Source organism: Somniosus microcephalus, unplaced genomic scaffold (assembly GCF_052327205.1).
Source record: "Somniosus microcephalus isolate GS21.2 unplaced genomic scaffold, FLI_Smic_1.0 unresolved_chr2, whole genome shotgun sequence".
NCBI classification, from domain to species: Eukaryota; Metazoa; Chordata; class Chondrichthyes; order Squaliformes; family Somniosidae; genus Somniosus; species Somniosus microcephalus.
The window spans coordinates 8,288,969-8,312,425 of NW_028225180.1; the positions used below are offsets into that span (position 1 = coordinate 8,288,969).

The following is a 23,457-nucleotide window of genomic DNA, read 5'->3' on the forward strand; positions in this document are numbered from 1 at the left end:
GCCATCCATGGCTAAGTAAAGAAATTAAGGATAGTATCCGACTAAAAACAAGGGCATATAAGGTAGCCAAATCTAGTGGGAGGATAGAGGATTGGGAAAACTTTAAAAGACAGCAAAAAATAACAAAAAGATTGATTAAGAAAGGGAAGATAGATTATGAAAGTAAATTAGCAAAAAATATAAAAACAGATAGTAAGAGTTTTTATAGTTATATAAAAAGAAAAAGGGTGGCTAAAGTAAATGTTGGTCCCTTAGAGGATGAGACCGGGAAATTAATGGTGGGAAATATGGAGATGGCAAAAACACTGAATGAATATTTTGTATCAGTCTTTACAGTAGAAGACACTAAGAATATCCCAACACTGGACAAACAGGGGGCTATAGGGGGGGAGGAGCTAAACACGATCAAAATCACTAAGGAAGTGGTACTCGGCAAAATAATGGGACTCAAGGCGGATAAATCACCTGGACCTGATGGCTTACATCCTAGGGTCTTGAGGGAAGTGGCGGTAGGGATTGTGGATGCATTGGTAATAATTTTCCAAAACTCCCTGGACTCAGCAAAGGTCCGGCAGACTGGAAAACTGCTAATGTAACACCCTTATTTAAAAAGGGCAGTAGACAGAAGGCTGGAAACTATAGACCGGTTAGCCTAACATCTGTGGTAGGTAAAATTTTGGAGTCCATTATTAAGGAGACAGTAACAGGACATTTGGATAATCATCATTTAATAGGACAAAGTCAGCATGGTTTTATGAAGGGGAAGTCATGTTTGACAAATTTGCTGGAGTTCTTTGAGGAAGTAACATATAGGGTGGATAAAGGGGAACCAGTGGACGTAGTGTATTTAGACTTCCAAAAGGCATTTGACAAGGTGCCACACAAAAGATTATTGCTTCAGATAAAAAATCACGGGATTGGGGGTAATATTCTGGCATGGATAGAGGATTGGCTCTCTAACAGAAGGCAGAGAGTTGGGATAAATGGTTCATTCTCAGAATGGCAATCAGTAACTAGTGGTGTTCCGCAGGGGTCGATGCTGGGTCCCCAACTCTTTACAATCTATATTAACGATTTGGAGGAGGGGATCGAGTGTAACATATCAAAGTTTGCAGATGATACTAAGATGGGAGGGAAAGTAGTGAGTGAGGAGGACATAAAAAACCTGCAAGGGGACATAGACAGGCTAAGTAAGTGGGCAGAGATTTGGCAGATGGAATACAATACTGGAAAGTGTGAGGTTATGCACTTTGGCACGAAAAATCGTAGAGCAAGCTATTATCTTAATGGCAAGAAACTGGAAAGTACTGAAGTACAAAGGGATCTGGGGGTCCTGGTGCACGAAACTCAAGTGCAGCAAGTGATTAAGAAGGCCAATGGAATGTTGGCTTTCATTGCTAGGGGGATAGAATATAAAAATTGGGAGGTATTGCTTCAGTTGTACAAGGTATTGGTGAGACCGCACCTGGAATATTGCATACAGTTTTGGTGTCCATACTTAAGAAAAGACATACTTGCTCTCGAGTCAGTACAAAGAAGGTTCACTCGGTTAACCCCGGGGATGAGGGGATGGACATATGAGGAGAGGTTGAGTAGATTGGGACTCTACTCATTGGAGTTCAGAAGAATGAGAGGCGATCTTATTGAAACATATAAGATTGTGAAGGGGTTGGATCGGGTGGATGCGGGGAGGATGTTCCCGATGATGGGTGAAACTAGAAGTAGGGGGCATAGTCTTAGAATAAGGGGCTGCTCTTTCAAAACTGAGATGAGGAGGAACTACTTCACTCAGAGGGTGGTAGGTCCATGGAATATGCTGCCCCAAAAAGCTGTAGAAGCTACATCATTACATAAATTTAAAACAGAAATAGACAGTTTCCTAGAAGTAAAGGGAATTAAGGGTTACGGGGAGCGGGCAGGAATTTGGACATGAGTCTAGGTTTGGATCGGACATGGCCCTGTGGGTAGCGGAGCGGGCCCAGGGGCTGTGTAGCCTGATCCTGCTCCTATTTCGTGTGTCTAATTCTGTTAGATTCAGGAGATGGTTCTGTGATAGTAGATTGGCGGTTAGGATCAGATCAGCCATGATCTTATTAAATGGCGGAGCAGGCTCGAAGGGCCGATTGGCCTACTCCTGCTCCTATTTCTTATGTTCTTATGTCTTATGTACTATCTCTAGGGCCACTTCCTTAAGTACCCTAGGATGTAGATTATCAGGCCCTGGGGATTTATCCGCCTTCAATCCCATCAATTTCCCCAACACCATTTCCCTACAAATACTGATTTCTTTCAGTTCCTCCCTTTCATTAGACCCTATGTTCCCCGGCATCTCTGGGAGGTTATTTGTGTCCTCCTTTGTGAAGACAGAAGCAAAGTATGTATTTAATTGGTCTGCCATTTCTTTGTTCCCCATTATAAATTCCCCTGATTCTGACTGCAAGGGACCTACGCTTGACTTTACCAATCTTTTTCTCTTCACATATCTATAAAAGCTTTTACAGTCAGCTTTTACATGAATGGAGATCACCCCCAAAACATAGTAAACTTTAAATAAATTTTTTTTAAATCACATTTTTAAAATGACTTTAAATTACACAAATTAAGTATTTTAAACAAAAATTTTATGTTTTGAAAAAAGTAATTAAAGCTCTACCTTTCTTTTAAAAAGGTAGTTGAGGCCAATTCATTAAATATATTCAAGAAGGAGTTGGATATATTTCTTAAGGCTAAAGGGATCAAGGGGTATGGGGAGAAAGCAGGGACCGGGTACTGAATTCGGATGATCAGCCATGATCTCATTAAATGGTGGAGCAGGCTCGAGGGGCCGAATGGCCTACTCCTGCTCCTATCTTCTATGTTTCTATGTTAAAGTATTTTTAAATGATAAATCAGTGGAAACATTTTTTTTTACTTTTTTCAACTCTTATCCTGGTAAGAGAAGGCCTTACGCCTGCTTTTACCAGGCGCAAGAATCGTAAGTGTTTTCTGCAGGCGGAGGGTCTCCAAAAAGCGGAACTCTCCGCCCGCAGAGGCCCTGCTCCCGGGCAGGCGGAGAATCTGTCAAGAGCTTTCTTGACAGATCGGAAATGCCGGTTTCCAGCGCATGCGCAGTGCAGGCCTAAAACCGGCATTTCCGATGGCCCTACGGGTGAGTACACAGCGCATACACACTCCCGTAGGGACCGGAATTTCTGCCTCATTCAAGCACCGGAGAAAGTGCAGACAGAAAGATTTATTCAGATGTTAACCAGAATTTTTTAAAATGCAACTGTCAGGAAAGATTGAGCAGGCTGGGGCTCTTTTTTCTGGAAAAGAGAGGGTTGCGAGGTGACCCGATAGCGGTCTATCTGCGGAGGCTCAGTCGGCGAGTATATTTAAGTCCGAGATCGATAGATTTTTGGACACGACAGGAATCGAGGGCAATGTTCCCTTTAAGCTGCGAGGGCGCGCGGCGCTGTGGAGGTCCCGCGCAGCCAGCAAGCCGGCTTTTAAACTTAAAAAAGACATGCTGGCGCAGTATTTTGACTGGGGCGCGCAGCCTCCCAAAAAATTGCAGGGAAGATTGACCAAGGGATGTGGGGATAGTGCGGGAAGGTGGAGCTGAGTCAGAAGATCAGCCGTGATCTTATTGAATGGCGGAGCAGGCTCGAAGGGCCGAGTGGCCGACTCCTGCTCCTATTTCGTCTGCTTTTATGTCTTGAAAATGAGGAAGGGGCTCCATCGGGTGGGCGTGGAGAAGATGTTTCCACTTGTCGGGGGGGGGGAGTCCAGAACAAAGAAGCATAAATATAAGATAAATAAAGAACATAGGAGGAATTTCATTATACAGTGAGTGGTGAGAATATGCAACTCACTGCCTTGTGGAGTGGTACGTGAGGCAGAAGGGAATAGAGGGATATGGGGGCAGAGTGGAAAGAGGTAATTAGAATGGGAGGAGGCTCGTGTGGAGCATAGGCCAGTTGGGCCAAAAAGGCCTGTTTGTGTGCTGTAAGATGCTATGTAATTCCGTGTAGACCTCCACTGACTGAGTGTCCACAGTGCGTATCTGTCCAGAACTGGAGAGCTTGGGGTCAACTTCCAGAGGGAGAGAGAAAATAGGCATTGAAATGGGTCTGTTGCTTTTCTGCATGTTTTCATTCATAAACACTGTGCTTGCATAATCGTTATTTTGACCACCTTTTCCTTTTGCCCGTGCAGCCCATGTGAAGTGCCAGACCAAGAGACTCTGCCATGGCGTCAAAAGGTTTAAGTAGAGAACTGGGTGCTCTAGGAGTAAGGATATATTGTCTTCTGTTCAATCACTTGAGATACACCAGATAAATGGCATGAAATGTTTTTCTTACCTGCAGATTGAACTCCCAAAGGCCTGTTTCCCCGACTCCCCAACTCCCCACTACACAAACTCCAACTTGATCCAAACCACGTGGCTTGAATCCTGCCTCGTGAGTAAGTCCTGCTCGCCTGCCACTCACCATTGGCTCCTTGTCTCCCAATGCACTGAGTTTAAAACTCGCGTCGTCATTTACAAAGGGTCGTTTCCCCACCTTACATCTGCAACCAGCTCTAGCCCTACATCCTAAGTTGTGTACTCCCTGGTTCTTTGACTCTGGCCTCCACACCCATCTGTTGCCCCCTGCCTCTTCCCCCTGCTTCACCATCGACAAGGGAGCCTTCAACCTTCTTGGCCCTCCCGTCAAGATTCCTTTCAGCCTCTCTGCCTTGCTGCTTTTATTCATGCCTTTAAAAGCCGCCTCAAAACCTGTGCTTCCGTCAGATACAGTGCACAGGAACAGGAGCTGGCCACTTAGCCCCTCAAGCCTGTTCTGCCATTCAGTGAGATCATGCCTGATCTGTATCTTAACTCCATCCACCTGCCTAGGCATCATATCCCTTTATACACATGTCTAGCAAAATATAACCTTCTCTAGCAAAAGGTACCCTTGACTAGCAAAATATACCATTGTTTAGCAGAATAATACCTTTTGTCACAAAATAATACCCTTGTCTAGCAAAATATGACATTGTCTAGCAAAATATACCCTTTTGTCACAAAATAGACCCTTGTCGAGCAAAATAGACCCTTGTCGAACAAAATAGACCCTTGTCGAGCAAAATAGACCCTTGTCGAACAAAATAGACCCTTGTCTAGCAAAATAGACCCTTGTCGAGCAAAATAGACCCTTGTCGAGCAAAATAGACCCTTGTCGAGCAAAATAGACCCTTGTCGAGCAAAATAGACCCATGTCGAGCAACATATACCCTTGTCTAGCAAAATAGACCCTTGTCGAGCAAAATAGACCCTTGTCGAGCAACATATACCCTTGTCTAGCAAAATAGACCCTTGTCGAGCAAAATAGACCCTTGTCGAGCAAAATAGACCCTTGTCTAGCAAAATAGACCCTTGTCGAGCAACATATACCCTTGTCTAGCAAAATAGACCCTTGTCGAGCAAAATAGACCCTTGTCTAGCAAAATAGACCCTTGTCTAGCAAAATAGACCCTTGTCGAGCAAAGTAGACCCTTGTCTAGCAACATATACCCTTGTCCGGCAAAATATACCTTTGTTTAGCAACATATACCCTTGTTTAGCAAAATAATACCCTTGACTAGCAAAATATCGCGTATTTATTAGCTTAATTCACAATCCAAAAAATGTCAAGATCGTAAGGTGCTTATTTTATTGTAACACTCTTGTTTACACGTTTATGCAAAGCATCTCATTCATAAAAAGTTCATATTTTAGTGTACAAGTAAAGCTGGTGTTTTTTTCCATTGTGGCTAGTTCTTGTCTAATGGTGCCTGTGTAAACTTGCTCCGATTCGCAGGTCACACAGATAATGCTGGGAGTAATCCAGGTGACGTTTGGCATTCCCCTGTACTTCGCCGCAAGGAATACATTTGGATCCGATCTTGCGACCCCCTGGTGGACTGGATTATGGGTTTGTGGACAGTTTTATAGTCAGCGACAGTTCAAGGGTAGTTTTCTCAACCGTTCCTCATTTGCCATCGACGCACGTCAAACAATATCTGTAGTGTTGATTCTCTGTCGTACTCTCCTGTTGAGCTGCGAGTGGGCTGGGGACCCGTTTCTCTAGAATCATTGGTTACAGCACAGAAGGAGGCCATTCTGCCCGTCGAGCCCGAGCCGGCTCTCTGCAAGAGCACTTCAGCTAGTCCCACTCCCTCGCCCTTTCCCCGGAGCCCTGCAAATTTTTTTTCCTCCAGGTACTTATCTAATTCCCTTTTGAACACCACGATTGAATCTGCCTCCACCACCCTCGCAGGCAGTGCATTCCAGATCCTAACCACTCGCTGCGTAAAAAAGTTGTTCCTCGTGTCGCCTTTGGTTCTTCTGCCAATCACCTTAAATCTGTGTCCTCTGGTTCTCGACCTTCCACCAATGGGAACAGTTTCTCTCTCTCTACTCTGTCCAGACCCCTCATGATCTTGAACACCTCTATCAAATCTCCTCTCAACCTTCTCTGCTCCAAGGAGAACAACCCCAGCTTCTCCAGTCTATCCACGTAGCTGAAGTCCCTCATCCCTGGAACCATTCTGGTCAATCTTTTCTGCACCCTCGCTAAAGCCTTCACATCCTTCCTAAAGTGCGGTGCCCATAATTGGACACAATACTCCACTTGAAGCCGGACCAGTGTTTTATAAAGGTTCATCATAACTTCCTTGCTTTTGTACTCTATGCCTCTATTTATGAAGCCCAGTATCCCGTAAGCTTTTTTAACCACTTTCTCAACTTGCCCTGCCACCTTCAAGGATTTGTGCACATATACCCCCAGGTCTCTCTGTTCATGCACCCCCTTTAGCATTGAACCCTTTAGTTTATATTGCCTCTCCTCGTTCTTCCTACCAAAATGTATCACTTCACACTTTTCTGTGTTAAATTTCATCTGCCACGTGTCCGCCCATTTCACCAGCCTGTCTATGTCCTCTCGAAGTCTGTCACTATCCTCCTCACTGTTCACTATACTTCCAAGTTTTGCGTCATCTGCAAATTTTGAAATTGTGCCCTGTACACCCATTAATATCTATCAAGAAAAGCAGTGGTCCAAGGACCGACCCCTGGGGAACACCACTGTATACCTTCCTCCAGTCCCATAAACAACTGTTCACCACTACTCTGTTTCCTGTTACTTAGCCAATTTTGTATCCATGCTGCCGCTGTCCCTTTTATTCCATGGGCTTCAACTTTGCTGGCAAGCCTATTATGTGGCACTTTATCAAACACCTTTAACAAATCCGTAATAACAACAGAAAATGCTGGAAAAACTCAGCAGGTCAGGCAACATCCGTGGAGAGAAATTTGAGTTGACGTTTCGGGTCGGACTCTTCTTTTGAAGAAGGGTCCGACCCGAAACGTCAACTCAAATTTCTCTCCACGGATGTTGCCTGACCTGCTGAGTTTTTCCAGCATTTTCTGTTGTTATTTCGGATTTCCAACATCTGCAGTATTTTGCTATTTAACAAATCCGTGCTGGCTTTCCTTAATTAATCCACACTTGATCAAGTGGGTGATTTAATTTTCCTGGAATGGTTTAACCCTCTGTCGTGGCGGGAAGTGCAGCTGAAAAATTTGTCGAAAATATACAAGACTGTTTCCTGACTCAACATGTTAATAAAGTAACTCGGGATGATCATATATTAGATCTAGTGTTTAGTAGTGAGCCTGACCTCGTAGCGGGCCACCATGTGGGGGAACATCTGGCCAACAGTGACCACAACATTATACGGATGCCCTCTGAAATGGCCCAGCAAGCCGCTCAGTTGTACCAAACTGCGACAAAGAAGCACGGACTGCAGCGGTTCAAGAAGGCGGCTTCTCAAGGGCAATAAGGGATGGGCAATAAATGCTGGCCTTGCCAGCGATGCCCACATCCCGTGAACGAATATAAATAAAAGAGACGGGTGAGAGGAGATTTGATGGAGATGTTCAAAATCATGAGGGGCCTGGAGAGAGTAGATAGAGAGAAACTTCCCATTGGCGGAAGGGTCAAGAACCAGAGGACACAGATTTAAGGTGATTGGCAAAAGAACCAAAGGCGACATGTGGAAAAAAAATTCACACAGCGAGTGGTTAGGATCTGGAATGCACTGCCTGAAAGGGTGGTGGAGGCAGATTCAATCACGGCTTTCAAAAGGGAATTGGATAAGTACTTGCAGGAAAAAACTTTGCAGGGCTACGGGGAAAGGGCGGGGGAGTGGGACTAGCTGAGGTGCTCTTGCAGAGAGCCGGCATGGGCTCGATGGGCTGAATGGCCTCCTTCTGTGCTGTAACCATTCTATGATTCTATCAAGCAAGGGTGGCATTTTATATTAAAAGTGTTTGCAATCTGTTTCCCCAGCTTGCGTCCGGAGGAGGCAGGGGTCCCTAGTGGAGGGCTCTCTACGCGGGAGTCCCTCCTTTACCTGTTGGGGATTTGGCGTGGACAGTGTCACACGGGGCAATCCTGTGCAATAAGGTTTTAAGTAGGTTCACGGACTCCCAGGCCACCTGCATTATCTGAGGCCTGGAGGATTGCGTGTTCCATGTACATAGAGTGTGAGAGATTGCAACCCTGCTTCCACTATTTGAAGGGGCTGCTCCTCAATTTTTGGCTGCACTTCACTCCCACGCTCCTGATCTTTGGTCACCCGGTTGGGGGCGGGGTGGAGTGGAGGGGGGCGAGTGGGCAAGTCGGAAGACCTCCTCGGTAGGACTGCTCCTGGGTCTGGCCAAGGTGGCATTTAACAGGTCCAGGCAGTCGAGGGGGTCGTTCGGCCCGACTGCCTGCCTCTCTTCCGCGGCTACGCTGGCTCCCGGATGTCCCTGGAGATGAAGCACGCCGTGTCCGCCGGTACACTTGAGGTGGGCACCGGAGGGACTTTTCACATAGACATAGAAGATAGGAGCAGGAGTAGGCCATTCGGCCCCTCGAGCCTGCTCCGCCATTTAATGAGATCATGGCTGATCATCCAAATTCAGTACCCTGTCCCTGCTTTCTCCCCATATCCCTTGATCCCTTTAGCCTTAAGAAATATATCTAACTCCTTCTTATAGTAATCAGAGATGTTATGATTAAGGTTATCCACCAGGTGGTGCTGTAGCCAATGCTGCTGCTAAGGTCAGGGGATTGCTTCCTGTTAAGGTCAGCAAAAGTGGAATGTAAAGGCTGCAGGCCGGTATGTTGTTATCCAGTTGTTAATAAAGTACTCGTACTAGTTCTAAGATATTGCCTCTTCGAGTTCCTTGTTTCACGACATGGATTTATCACATTTGGTGACGAGGTAAAAAAAAAGGACCCTGAATAAAGAAGAGAAGTCTGCCAGGACGTTTAAACAACAAAATCACGAACTACAGTTAGCTACCAGTTGGAAGAGAGCATGGCTGCCACGGTAGGAACGGTCTCCGCTTTTGATATTCAAGCACAAACTTGGGAGGAATACTGTGAAGTGTTGGGTTATTTTTCCAAAGCAAATGAAATAAATGATGCCGGAAAAAGGAAAGCCATTCTGCTTAGTTCAGTGGGAAGCCAAATCTACAGTCTGATGAAGAATCTGCTCAGTCCTGAAAAGCCTGGAGACAAATCCTTTGTTGAATTAGTGGCCTTGCTAAAAGAACATTTCAACCCTAAGCCTAGTGAGATTGTACAGCGGTTCAAGTTTAATTCAAGGAACAGAAAAGAGGAAGAGAGTGTAATGGACTATGTAGCGATGTTGCGTAAATTAGCACAAGATTGCAATTATGGGAACAACCTGAAGGAAATGCTGCGAGATAGGCTAGTTTGCGGAATTATGGACGATCGAATGCAGCGTAGATTATTATCCGAGACTGGGCTTACTTATGAAAAAGCATTGGAACTTGCTCAAGCCATAGAGACAGCGAACCGAGATGTAAAAGAAATACAGGATTCAGACAGGGCTAATGCTAAGCAAGTTGCAGGTCAGGTTATTGTGCACAAGTTGAACATGCGTCAGAAACCACAATGTGAGCATGTGAAGGCATGTTTAGATGCAAGGGCGATCACTTTGCCGGTTTCGGGAGGAAAAGTGCCACAAGTGTGGGAAACAAGGACACATAAAACGAGCATGCAGGGCAAAATCACCTGTGGAGGAATTCAAACCAAAAGGGGGAGGACAGCAAAACCAAGGGAGAGAAGTGAAAAAACATGGAGCACACCACATCAGCGGGGAAGCTGAGGAAGAAGAGGACATGTTCATAATGTATAGCATGTTAGAGAACATTCCAAAAGTGGCTCCTATCACATTGCAACTGACAGTAAATGACTCTAAGGTGAACTTTGAAGTGGATACAGGGTGCGGTGTGACCATAATGAACAAGGCAGAGTACTCAAAATTGTGGAACCGTGCAAAAGTTCGAGTTAAAGCCTTGCTCTCTGCATGGTAAAACATACAGGTGAACGAGTAGCGACATTAGGTACAGTTAATGTAACTGTGCAACACAGGGACACAGTGGAACAGCTACCTGTAGTTATAGTATCAGGTACCGGACCAAACCTGTTGGGTCGGGGCTGGATAAAAGAACTTAAATTAGACTGGGGAGCAGTAAATCAAATAGATGAGGGCAAACAGTTGACTTTGCAAGAAGTGTTGAGTGAACATGAGAATGTGTTCAAGGAGGAACTTGGCACATTTAATGGCCCCCCAGCTAAGATTTATGTAGACAAGGAGGCACCGCCAAGGTTTTTTAAACAACGACCTGTGCCTTATGCCATGAAACCAAAGGTGGAGGGTGAGCTTGACCGTCTATTGAGAGAGAACATACTGGAGCCAGTGCAATGTTCGGAATGGGCAGCTCCCATAGTACCTGTGTTAAAACCGGACAATTCGGTAAGACTCTGTGTAGATTATAAATTGACAGTCAATCAGGTGTCCAAACTAGAGCAGTATCCTATTCCCAAAACAGAGGATCTCTTTGCAAACCTGGCTGGAGGAAAGAAATTAACAAAGTTGGATATGAGTCATGCCTACTTGCAGATTACACTGGATGACGAATCAAAGAAGTATGTTACCATAAATACACACAAGGGTTTGTTTACATATAACCGCTTACCGTTTGGTGTCTCATCTAGTCCAGCTATCTTCCAGAGGACAATCGAAGGTGTACTGCAAGGGATTCCACATGTTTCCATCTATCTGGATGACATTCTGGTGACGGGAAGAACCGACCAGGAGCATCTGAGCACTCTGAGAGAGGTACTACAGAGATTGGAGAGGGCAGGGTTCCGGCTCAAGAGGAGTAAGTGCACTTTCCTGGGGAATGAGGCAGTGTTCCTGGGACACAGAGTGGATGCCACCGGGCTCCATCCACTCAAGGAGAAGGTACAAGCACTGCAGGATGCCCCTGCTCCTACCAATGTGGCTGAGTTAAAAGCTTACCTGGGACTGTTGAACTATTATAACAGGTTTTTACCAAACTTGTCAACAGTGTTAGCACCTCTTCACAAACTACTGCGCAAGGAGACTCAGTGGCAGTGGGGAGAGGAGCAGGGGGTTTCATTTGAACAGTCCAAGAAACTGATGCTGTCGTCGGATGTGCTGGTTCACTACAATGCAGAGAAAGACATCATTCTCTCTTGTGATGCTTCACCTTACGGGGTGGGGGCAGTTCTTTCACACCGCATGGAAGATGGAACTGAAAGACCAATAGGGTTTATGTCCCGAACTCTAACACCAGCGGAAAAAAACTATTCCCAGTTAGACAAAGAGGGGTTAGCAGTAATGTTTGGGTTACAGAGGTTCCACAAGTACATATATGGCAGGAAGTTCACCATATGCACCGATCATAAACCTCTTCTCTCTTCAATGATATGAAAGCAGTTCCACAGATGGTGTCACCCCGGATCCAGAGGTGGGCAGTGACGTTGAGGGCATATGAGTATGTCATCGTCTACAAGGCGGGCAAATACCATGGGAACACAGATGCCTTGAGCCATCTTCCACTGCCCATGCAGCTCCAGAGGACAGAGTGTTGATATTGGAGGACACTGACACGGTACTTGTGACTGCAGAGCAAGTAAGAACATGGACAGGTAAAGATCCAGTACTGTCTAGAGTTCGAGAATATGTGGTGAGGGGATGGCCACAGCATCTGGAAGGGGCCCGACTTCACACCCTACAGTGTCAGGAAAACAGCTGAGGGTGCAGGATGGTTGCGTGTTGTGGGGAGCACGAGTGATTATTCCACAGCCAGCACGACAGTCTATCCTAGAGCAACTACATCAGTGTCATCCTGGGGTCTCACGTATGAAAGCCTTGGCTAGGAGTTACTTGTGGTGGCCAAAGCTAGATGAGGAGATAGAAAATCTAGTTAAGACATGCAGCACTTGTCAGGAACACCGGAAGGCACCAGCAGCGGCTCCTCTCCACCCCTGGGAGTGGCCGGATAAACCATGGAGAAGATTGCACTTAGATTATGCGGGTCCATTCATGGGGAAGATGTTCCTCATAATCACTGATGCACATTCCAAATGGATGGATGTTTATCCTGTAAATTCTGCTTCCGCCACTACTACTATAGACTGCCTGCGTCGGAGATACAGTAATCAAGGGCTACCGGAGATCGTGGTAAGTGACAATGCCACTTGTTTTGTGAGTACAGAGACTGATCCTGCTCCTATTTCGTGTGTCTAATTCTGTTAGATTCAGGAGATGGTTCTGTGATAGTAGATTGGCGGTTAGGATCAGATCAGCCATGATCTTATTGAATGGCAGAGCAGGCTCGAGGGGCCGATTGGCCTACTCCTGCTCCTATTTCTTATGTTCTTATGTTCTAAAAGAGTTCTTGAGAAAAAATGGCGTAGTGCAGGTGACCTCGGCTCCATATCATCCGTCCTCAAATGGACTTGCGGAGAGAGCCGTACAAACATTTAAAGAGATGATGAAAAAAAGTGCAGAAGGGAGTTTAGCAGCCAAAGTGTCACGGGTTTTGTTCAGCTACAGAATAACACCTCAATCCACCACAGGACTCTCTCCTGCTGAGATGTTATTAGGTCGTAGACTATGCTCCACTCTTGACCTTGTCCACCCAGACCTAAAAAGGAAAATGGAAAACAGACAAAACAAACAAAAAGAGAACCATGACAGAAGAACAAAGAGCTGAAGTTTTGGAGAAGGAGATGCGGTCCTTACCAGGAATTTCAGTTATGGACCAAAGTGGATTCCTGGCTTCATAGACTCAATGACAGGTCCAGTATCATACAAGGTCATGTTGGGAGATGGTAGGGTAGTACGCAGACATGTAGATCAGATACTTACCAGAAAAGGGGAAATTGAAATGAAGGTTCCAGATGCAATGGCTGAGGACAGGTTTGCTCCCAGTTATTCAAGTGCATCTGTGGTGCCACCACCCGGGACAGAGACAATTCCACAGGAACCCATTCGTCAAGAGGAAACCATCGTTGCAGAGTCAGATACTCCGAGCACTGCTCAGGAGCAGCTGGTGGCTTCACCACAAACAAGCAGGGACTTTACTGTTAGACGTTCACAAAGGCCTCGCAAGCCACCAGAGAGATTGATACTGACCTGTTAGACTCGTCAAGTATGGAACATGGTGAATGGAGACTTCTTATGTGATCCTTAGGAATGGTTGTTTGTTAAGAAATTCATACCGAAATCTGAAGGGAGGAGGGATATAGTAATCTGGGATGTTATGATTAAGGTTATCCACCAGGTGGTGCTGTAGCCAATGTTGCTGCTAAGGTCAGGGGATTGCTTCCTGTTAAGGTCAGCAAAGGTGGAATGTAAAGGCTGCAGGCCAGTATGTTGTTATCCAGTTGATAATAAAGTACTCGTACTAGTTCTAAGATATTGCCTCTTCGAGTTCCTTGTTTCACTACATGGATTTATCACACTTCTTGAATATATTTAATGAATTGGCCTCAACTGCCTTGTGTGGTAGAGAATTCCACAGGTTCACCACTCTCCGGGTGAAGAAATTCCTCCTCATCTCAGTCCAAAATGGCTTACCCCTTATCCTTAGACTGTGACCCTGGTTCTGGACTCCCCTGCCATCGGGAACATCCTTCCTGCATCTAGTCTGTGTAGTCCTGTTAGAATTTTATAAGTTTCAATGAGATCCCCTCTCATTCTTCTAAACTTCAGCAAGTATAAGCCTACTCGACCCAATCTCTCCTCATACGTCATTCCTGCCATCCCAGGTATCAGTCTGGTGAATCTTCGCTGAACTCCCTCCATGGCAAGAACATCCTTCCTCAGATAAGGCGACCAAAACTGCACACAATACTCAAGGTGTGGTCTCACCAAGGCCCTGTACAACTGCAGCAAGACATCCTTGCTCCTGTACGCGAATCCTCTCGCTACGAAGGCCAACATACCATTTGCCTTCTTAAGTGCTGGAGTGCTTCATCATCCCCGGGAACCAAATTTGAATTTGATTTGTTAAGTTTCCTTTAATTTTTATTTTAAGTTACAGTTTTATTGGTTGTGCCCCTTTAAGAAGTGGGGGTGGGGGGCACATGCTTCCTCCTAATTGGTGATGGCAATTGCCGTCAATTACGTTGTAACCGAAAAAGTTGCAATCTGTTCCCATAATAAGTTATCATGTTCAGGTATCTGACCTGGAGATCTGTAACAATTACCAAAAATTAGTCCCTGCCCGTGAGCTTGTCCACTTCCCAGAGAGCCTCAGCGTAGCCGATGAGGCAAAAATCAAGTCTTTCTCCAGCTGTTAGATTCTCACTGATAAAAATAGCAGCCCCACCTCCTCTTTGACCTCCTTTATCCTTTCTAAATCCCTTGTAGCCCTTTAGGTGAATTTCTGTCCCGTCACTTTTGTCTAGCCATGTCTCAGAAATATACACAATGTCTAATTTCTCCAATTGCAGTTCTAACTATTTGTTTCTAACACTCCTTGCATTTACATAACAAGTTATTTATCCTTCTGGGCTTCCTACCTGGTTTAGCTGTACGCTTAAAATCTATGGAATGATTAAGGTCAGTAAGGCTATCTTTGAACATATCTGCACTATCCCCATGCTGAACTCGTTTAAATGCTTTCAGAAAGCAAGCTCAACACCCTCTGCCAGCCTTTGTGCTCCCAGGAAGTTAAGATGGAGGCCGCCCCCCTCCTAAACAACTTACCTTGTCCAGTGAACACCTCCCAATTGTCAATGAAGTGGAGCTTCCTCTTCTTGCAAAGGTCCCGAAGCCAGATGTTGAATTCTACGATTCGGCTATTCCTCTGGCCATGACATAGTAGCCCGGAGACTCCGACCCTTGCTCACCTTTGCTGAAGGTCAGCTATGAGTGAGGTCTTTGTAGGAATCCTGCGAAACAAATGGATTTCTATCCATTATCTCGTTGGTAACATAGAAACATGGAAACTTAGAAGATAGGAGCAGGAGTAGGCCATTCGGCCCCTCGAGCCTGCTCCACCATTTAATGAGATCATGGCTGATCATCCAAATTCAGTACCCTGTCCCTGCTTTCTCCCCATATCCCTTGATCCCTTTAGCCTTAAGAAATATATCTAACTCCTTCTTGAATATATTTAATGAATTGGCCTCAACTGCCTTCTGTGGTAGAGAATTCCACAGGTTCACCACTCTCTGGGTGAAGAAATTCCTCCTCATCTCAGTAGGTACTTGGTACCAATATGTAAACCTACTACAGTACCTTGGCACTCACTTTCCATCAGATCATTCACACGATCCCAGAGATCAGCTACCTTGGCCCCTGGAAGACCAAAGACTGCTCTTGACGGAGATTTACCTCTACACAGGGTGCTGCCTGTACGCCTGATGGTAGAGTCCCCTATGAGGATTGCACGCCACTTCAAGCTCTTCCTTGGCTGTTCACCCAACGATATCCTCTTGAACTTTGCAGCCTTTCCCTTACCTCTTCCAATATGTTCCTATGAGCATCGAGGCCGCTCAGTCTCACTGGTGCTGACCTCACTGCCTGTTGTGTCCTCCAAATCAAGAAGCGGGGCAAACTTGGAGCAACAAAAGACTCCAGAGTGGTGGAGGGTCCTGTTAAGTCCGTGAACGATTGAGACACGGATTAGCAGGAGTGAAAACATACAAGTCTTTACTGGTGGAAGTCAATAGTGAAAACTAACAAACAGAGGCTCTCTAGCGCCTTTTATACAGGGGTGGTCACTGCCGGTACTGCAGTCTGAGACCAGTTATTCTCTTAAAGGTACATACACAACAATTCCTCCCCTTTTAGATAAACAGTACACAACATTCATTTAACAACTAAATGATAACGAATTACAATCACAATTACTGTTGCTAGATACATTGGTTAAGTTTAAGCAATTATAAGTTCAGTCTTTGAGGAGGCTTCCTGATTCTGTCTGCATAACGCCTCTTTGGGGTATCAGGTTCTTCTGGCAATGTTGCGTCAGGATCAATGTCTTTGTTTGGTTCATCTGCTTCCAATATTACCGGTTCTGCAGTAGCTGCAATTGGAACGTCAATTTCATTACCAGGTGTATCAGATCGTGGTGTGGAGTTGACGTTTTCCAGTGACTCTAGAATCTGGTCAGCATGGCGTCTTACAATGCTCTCCCCAACGTCCATGGTATACATGAGAGGTCCTTGTCGTGTACAAATCGTTCCTGGCTGCCATTTCTCAGTGCGGTAGTCCCGGGCCAAAACTGGTTGACCTATCTTAAAGCTCCTGGTCGGCCTTTCATTCATATTCTGAAACTGCCTGTTCTCCACATCTCTTCGGACGTTTGGCTTAACCAAATCCAAGCGGCATCGTAGTCTTCGATTGAAGAACATCATGGCTGGAGTTTGGTTGGTAACCGCATGTGTCGCATTCCGGTAGGCAAACAAGAAGTTGTCCACCTTGTGTTGTAGGGGTATATCTTCATTACACATTGCCTTGATAGCCTTCTTGAAAGTTTGGACAAATCTCTCGGCCAATCCATTAGTGGCTGGATGATATGGGGCAGATGTGTAATGCTTAACGCCATTGTTCTTTAAGAACCTCCGGAACTCTTCAGACACAAACTGTGGTCCATTGTCAGAGCAAATCTGTTCAGGCAGCCCATTCCTGGCGAATATGGTTCGCAAAACTGTGATAGTTTTTCCGTGGTGGTTGAGGACATTTTTATTACCTCTGGCCACTTTGAATGTGCATCCACCGCAATTAAAAACATCGAGTCCATGAAGGGACCAGCAAAATCAATGTGCACCCGTTGCCATGGAGATGAGGGCCACTCCCATGGATGCAGAGGAGCTTGTGGTGGGGCGTTTTGGACCTTCTGGCATCCTGCACAGCTCTTGGTCATCACTTCGATTTCTCTATCGATTCCCGGCCACCACACAAACGCTCTGGCTAAGTTCTTCATTTTTACCCCACCCAGATGACCCTCATGAAGCTCATTGAGTACTCTATCCGTCAACTTAGGTGGAATTACTACTCTGGATCCACACATCAAGGTCCCTCTGCACACTGACAGCTGTTCTCTTCTCGGCGAGAATGCTGGCAGCAGTGGTTCGCCATGTGCTGGCCATCCCTTCACCATTAAATCATAGACCCGTGATAGTGTCGGGTCATTCCGTGTTTCGTTTTCTATGTTTGCATTCGTCACAGGGAGACATTCAACTATGGTCAAGTGGAATAACTCCATTGGATCCACTGCAAGGTCTTCTTCTTCCACCGTCGGCAACGGTAGGCGTGACAATCCATCAGCATTTCCATGCTGTTTACTTCCTTTGTACTCGATGTCATATTGGTGTGCCCCTAGGAAAAGGGACCATCTCTGCAGCCGTTGTGCCGTCATTATCGGTACGCCTTTCTGAGGGTTGAAAATGGAGACGAGGTTGATGATCGGTTAGTAGAGTAAATTTTTGACCGTGCAGGTAGTGATTGAACTTCTTCACCCCCCACACTAGGCTGAGGGCCTCTCTGTCAATCTGAGCGTAGTTACGCTCGGCAGAAGTTAACGAGTGTGATGCAAAAGCTATCGGCCTCTCTAACCCATCAAGGAACTTATGTGACAGTACCGCCCCAATGCCGTAGGGAGACGCATCACACGCCAGTCTGATCGGCAGTACTGGGTTGTAGTGAGCCAATACTTCCCTTGAAGTGATTAAGTCCTTACTCTTCTGAAAAGCACGCTTACAATCATCGCTCCATTTCCATGCTACCCCCGTTCGTAGCAGGGCATTCAGTGGGTGCAAAATTGTCGACAAATACGGCAAAAACATATGATAGTAATTCACCAATCCGAGGAATGACCTCAGTTGCGACACATTTTCAGGCGCTGGGGCCTTAACAACCGCTTCAATTTTGTCAGGGGACTTATGTAACCCCTCTTCATCAATCACGTGGCCACAATACGATATCTGTTTCTTTAAAAATTCACACTTGGGGCGGTTGGCTCGCAGCCCATGTTCCCGTAGTCTAGTGAGTACCTGTTCTAGGTTGTTAAGGTGTTCACTGTCATCTTCACCTGTTACAAAGATGTCGTCCAAGTAACACTGAGTCCCCGGAATCCCTTGCAAGACTTGTTCCATCGCTCTTTGCCATATCGCCGGAGCCGATGCTAATCCGAATACCAATCGATGATACTGGTAAAGACCTTTGTGAGTGTTTATCGTGAGATACTTCCTAGAGGACTCTTCAACCTCCATCTGCAAATATGCTTGTGCTAGGTCAATTTTTGTAAAACACTTCCCTCCAGACAGTGAGGCGAAGATGTCTTCTATCCTTGGAAGAGGATATTGTACTGTGTGAAGGACAGGGTTCACCGTCACCTTGAAATCCCCACAGATGCGAATCTTCCTTGGCTCTCCGGACTTATTGCTTAACGTTTTCTTCATGACAGGAACGATGGGTGTCGCCCACTCACTCCAGTCGACCTTAGACAACACGCCCGCCTTCTCCAGATTCTCCAGCTCTGCCTCGACGACTGGGCGAATTGCATATGGTACCGGTCTTGCTTTGAAAAACTTGGGAACTGCATTCTCTTCTATTTTTATCGAGGCAGTTACGCCTTTAAGCGTGCCCAGTTCTTGTTGAAATACCTCTTTGGCATTAGCTAAGATTGTTGACAATCGTCCAGGAGTGACGTCTTCATCTTTTTTACCATCCACCATCATTGCATGAATGGAATGCCAATCCAAGTTTATCTTCCTGATCCATTATCGTCCCAATAACGGTGGTCCACCATTTGGCAGTATGTAGAGATACAATTTCCGTATTTTCTTGCCATTGTATTCGACAGGCACCCTTATTTTTCCTCTGGGGTATACTTTTTGCCCCGTATACGTCGTCAAGACGATGGATGTCTCTCTCAAGGGTATGTGTGAAAATAGCCGCTCGTAGTCTCATCGATTCATGACGGTTAGCGCTGATCCTGTATCCAATTCCATTTTAACTTGGGACCCTGCTATCGTGAGGGTGACCCAAATGGTTCGGTGATCCTCTTTTGCGATTACATTGTGAAGTTTGAGACAGCTTAGTCTCCTGTTCTCGGATTCACTATCGCTCATCTGGTCTTCGGAACTACTGTCCGTCATCTTTTGTACTTTCTTGTACGGTTCCTTAGTAGCCTTTTTGTTGTCGCTGGTCTTCTTCCCAGACCTGCAAACTCGTGCAATGTGTCCAATCTTCCCGCATTGTCTGCATATTTTGTCTTTGGACCAGCAGTCCTTCTGGTCATGGTTAGTTCTGCCGCAGCGATAACATTTTGCAAATCCCTGTGTCATTTCGTGGGTGCCATATTCCTGTGGTTTTTGTTGAATTTCTGCAGCTCCCCTGGCTGCTGCTTCATACGATACTGCCACGCTGAAAGCCTTATCTAGCGTCAGCTCTTTTTCTGAGAGTAACTTCTTCTGTGTTCCTTCACTCAGGAGTCCACAGACAAATTTGTCCCGTAGGGTATCTGCCAGTCCTGCTCCGAACTGGCAGTGCTTTGATAGCTTGCGTAGTTCCGTAAGATACTCAGCATTGCTCTCATCTTTGTGCTGAGTTCTCCTGTGGAATTTAAATCTTTCTGCTATCAACAGCGGTGCAGGGTTTAAGTGTTCCTGTAGGACAGCAACAATTTCGTTAAAACTCTTCGCCTTCGGTTTGGCTGGAGTAATCAGGTCCCGCAATAGACCGTACGTTCTAGCGCCCATTAAGTTTAGCAATATCGATGCCTTTTTCCCCTCCGCTATTTCGTTTGCCTCGATATATACCTCGACTCTTTCCACATACGTGGTCCAGTCCTCTAATGTATTATCAAAAGCAGTGATACAGCCAGTCTTCGGCATCTTGCAAATCTAAAATGGTGCCTCCCGCGCTTTGCCTTCTTCCCCGATTTAACAAAATGGCGCCTCCCGCGCTTTGCCATCTTCCCCGCTGTTGTTAGCGCTGCTTTCCACGGTTTCTTGCGCGTTAAATATTGATTCTTTTTCTTTTATTATTTTCCCGTCGTGGAGCGGACCCTCTGGGACACTTCCCTCCCTCTTCTTAGGTCCGAACGCTGCCCGGCTTCGAAGCACCGGCCGCGCCCTGTGTGCTCCACCCTCTCTCTCTCTCTTTGCCTCCCGACTCGCTGCCCGGCCCTGTTGAAAAGCCACCCGATGGAGCTTCAGCCCGCCGCAGCCCAGGAAGGATCAGAGCACTACCTACCACCAGCTCGACTAGCTGGGAAACCACAGACTGGTGAACCGAACCTGGCTCTTGACAGTCTCTCCTGCAAGTTTTCAAACCGATGATTGACGGTCGACGCCCGTTTCTCGAGTTTCTTTGGACTCAATTTTTTTTTTTCTTCTGGCTCCGACCTTCAACAACGTCGTCTGAGGTGCTGCCGAGTTGCAGGTAAGTTCGTTTCTTACTCGTCGCCAGTGTTAAGTCCGTGAATGATTGAGACACGGACTAGCAGGAGTGAAAACAAACAAGTCTTTACTGGTGGAAGTCAATAGTGAAAACTAACAAACAGAGGCTCTCTAGCGCCTTTTATACAGGGGTGGTCACTGCCAGTACTGCAGTCTGAGACCAGTTATTCTCTTAAAGGTACATACACAACAGGTCCGGTAATGTCAATGCCAGACAATGATGACTTACTTTTCGTCCCGGTCAGGAAGTCATTGAAACCCATCAAGTATGTTAGCTGGTCAATCTTCCCTTTTCAGCTGACAATCACCTGCTGCAGAGACAAAACCTGAACACATTTAGTGTGAGTGAAAACCCCACAATGCTTTACTTCAACGCCACTTCTCTCTAACGTTACCTTAAAGGTGTACATGGAGCACACCTCACACTGAAGTCGCTCTCTTCTTTGGGACAAAGATGCATTCAAGGGGAAGCTAGATAAGTACATGTGGGTGAAAGTAATAGAAAGACATGCTGATAGGGCGAGATGACGTAAATAGAGTGGGAGGAGGCTCGTGTGGAGCATAAACACAAGATGGTTGACGGTTGTGTGCACAGAGCAAGGGGAAACACGAAGCAAGTTGATAAATTTCGGGTAGAAGCGGATAGGGTTGGATGAGATGTGGAGGAGGTCATTGAAGTAGGGAAGGAACAGAGTAAGAGAGGAACAGGAGGAGGCCATTCAGCCCCTCGAGCCTGTTCCGCCATTCAATTAGATCATGGCTGATCTGTACCTGAACTCCATTTACCCGCCCTGTTTCTCTGCTGTCAATTCTAAGAGTGCGGCATCTCCGAATTTACCTATTCCAACATTACCGTCGAACCAACTGTTGCCTTGTGTTAACGAATAGGAGGCCGAGGTTGCAAGCAATCTGGTTCGGCCTCAGAGAGTGGGCAGGGAAGAGGATGGAGTTGATGACGGGTACAGAGCTTGTGGCGGGTGTCAAAATTGCGACTCATCCAGGACTGACCCCCATGCCTGCAGATGATGTTGGCGAGGGGCACCATGTAGATCAGGAAGAGAAGAGGGTCAAGGATAAAACCTTCAAGGTGAATGTGAAAAGCAAATTCGTTTTTACTTGGAAAATAAGAATCTAAATGGGGAGAGGAACAAGAATCTAAATGGGGTGAGGAGCAAAGGGATCTGGGAGTACAAATACACAAATCACTAAAAGTAAAGACGCAGGTCAAAAAGGCCATTAGAAAGCAAACCAAGCACTAGGGTTTATTTCTAGAGGGATAGAATTGAAAAATAGTGAAGTTATGCTAAACCTGTATCGAACCTTGGTTAGACCACACTTGGAGTACTGTGTACAGTTCTGGTCGCCATATTATAAAAAGGATATAGAGGCACTGGAGAGGGTGCAGAGAAGATTTACAAGGCTGATACCAGAAATGCGAGGGTTTACATATCAGGAAAGGATGAACAGGCTGGGTCTCTTTTCTCTTGAAAAGAGAAGGCTGAGGGGTGACCTAATAGAGGTCTTTAAAATGATGACAGGTTTTGATAGAGTGGATACAGAGAGAATGTTTCCACTTGTGGGGAAGAGCATAACTAAAGGCCATCGATATAAGATAGTCAGCAAGAAATCCAATAGGGAATTCAGAAGAAACTTCTTTACCCAGAGAGTGGTGAGAATGTGGAACTCGCTCCCACAGGGAGTGGTCGAGGCGAATAGTATAGATACATTCAAGGGGAAGCTGAATAAGCATATGAGGGAGAAGGGAGTAGAGGGTGATGCTGATAGAGTTAAATGAGGAAAGACGGGAGGAGGCTCGAGTGGAGCATAAAGGCCGGCATGGGCTGGTTGGGCCGAATTTGTCAGTACAAAGAAGGTTCACTCGGTTAATCCCGGGGATGAGGGGGTGGTCATATGAGGAGAGGTTGAGTAGATTGGGACTCTACTCATTGGAGTTCAGAAGAATGAGAGGCGATCTTATTGAAACATGTAAGATTGTGAAGGGGTTAGATCGGGTGGATGCGGTGAGGATGTTCCCAATGATGGGTGAAACTAGAACTAGGGGGCATAATCTTAGAATAAGGGGCTGCTCTTTCAAAACTGAGATGAGGAGAAACTTCTTCACTCAGAGGGTGGTAGGTTTGTGGAATTTGCTGCCCCAAAAAGCTGTGGAAGTTACATCATTAAATAAATTTAAAACAGAAATAGATAGTTTCCTAGAAGTAAAGGGAATTAAGGGTTACGGGGAGTGGGCAGGAAATTGGACATGAGTCTAGGTTCGGAATGGTCATGGCCCTGTGGGTAGCGGAGTGGGCCCAGGGGCCGTGTAGCCTGGTTCTGCTCCTACTGTGTTCTAATTCTGTGTTAGATTTCAGGAGATGGTTTTATTCCTGTTCCTGGCTGGGGTGGAGATCGCCTTTACAGAAGGTAAGTACTGTAGAAAATATAGGGACAGAGTGATCTCCTGGAAGAATTTCGATCGCCTAGATGGGTCGGAGAGGAATTTCCCAGATTTTTTTCTCCCAAATTGGCCATTGGGTCTTTATCTGGTTTCTCGCCTCTCCCGGGAGATCACATGGGTTCGGGTGGATGCAGAGTGATAGAAGATTTGAGGTTAGGATCAGATCAGCCATGATCTTAT

The 23,457-nt window shown here is 46.0% G+C and overlaps 1 protein-coding gene across 2 annotated transcripts in view; it reads left to right on the forward strand.

Moving 5' to 3' along the window:
* LOC147092070 (membrane-spanning 4-domains subfamily A member 12-like) overlaps positions 1-23,457 on the forward strand; it is a 59,431-nt gene that overhangs the window by 13,438 nt on the left and 22,536 nt on the right. The window contains exons 2-3 of one of the 2 annotated variants that reach the window (XM_085975813.1): positions 4,198-4,272; positions 5,826-5,939. In XM_085975813.1, the coding sequence (XP_085831939.1) occupies positions 4,231-4,272; positions 5,826-5,939 (156 nt within the window). In that variant the 5' untranslated portion in view covers positions 4,198-4,230. Of the gene's footprint in view, positions 1-4,197; positions 4,273-4,343; positions 4,447-5,825; positions 5,940-23,457 lie in introns of those variants that run through there. The other variant, XM_085975814.1, reaches the window with a different exon arrangement.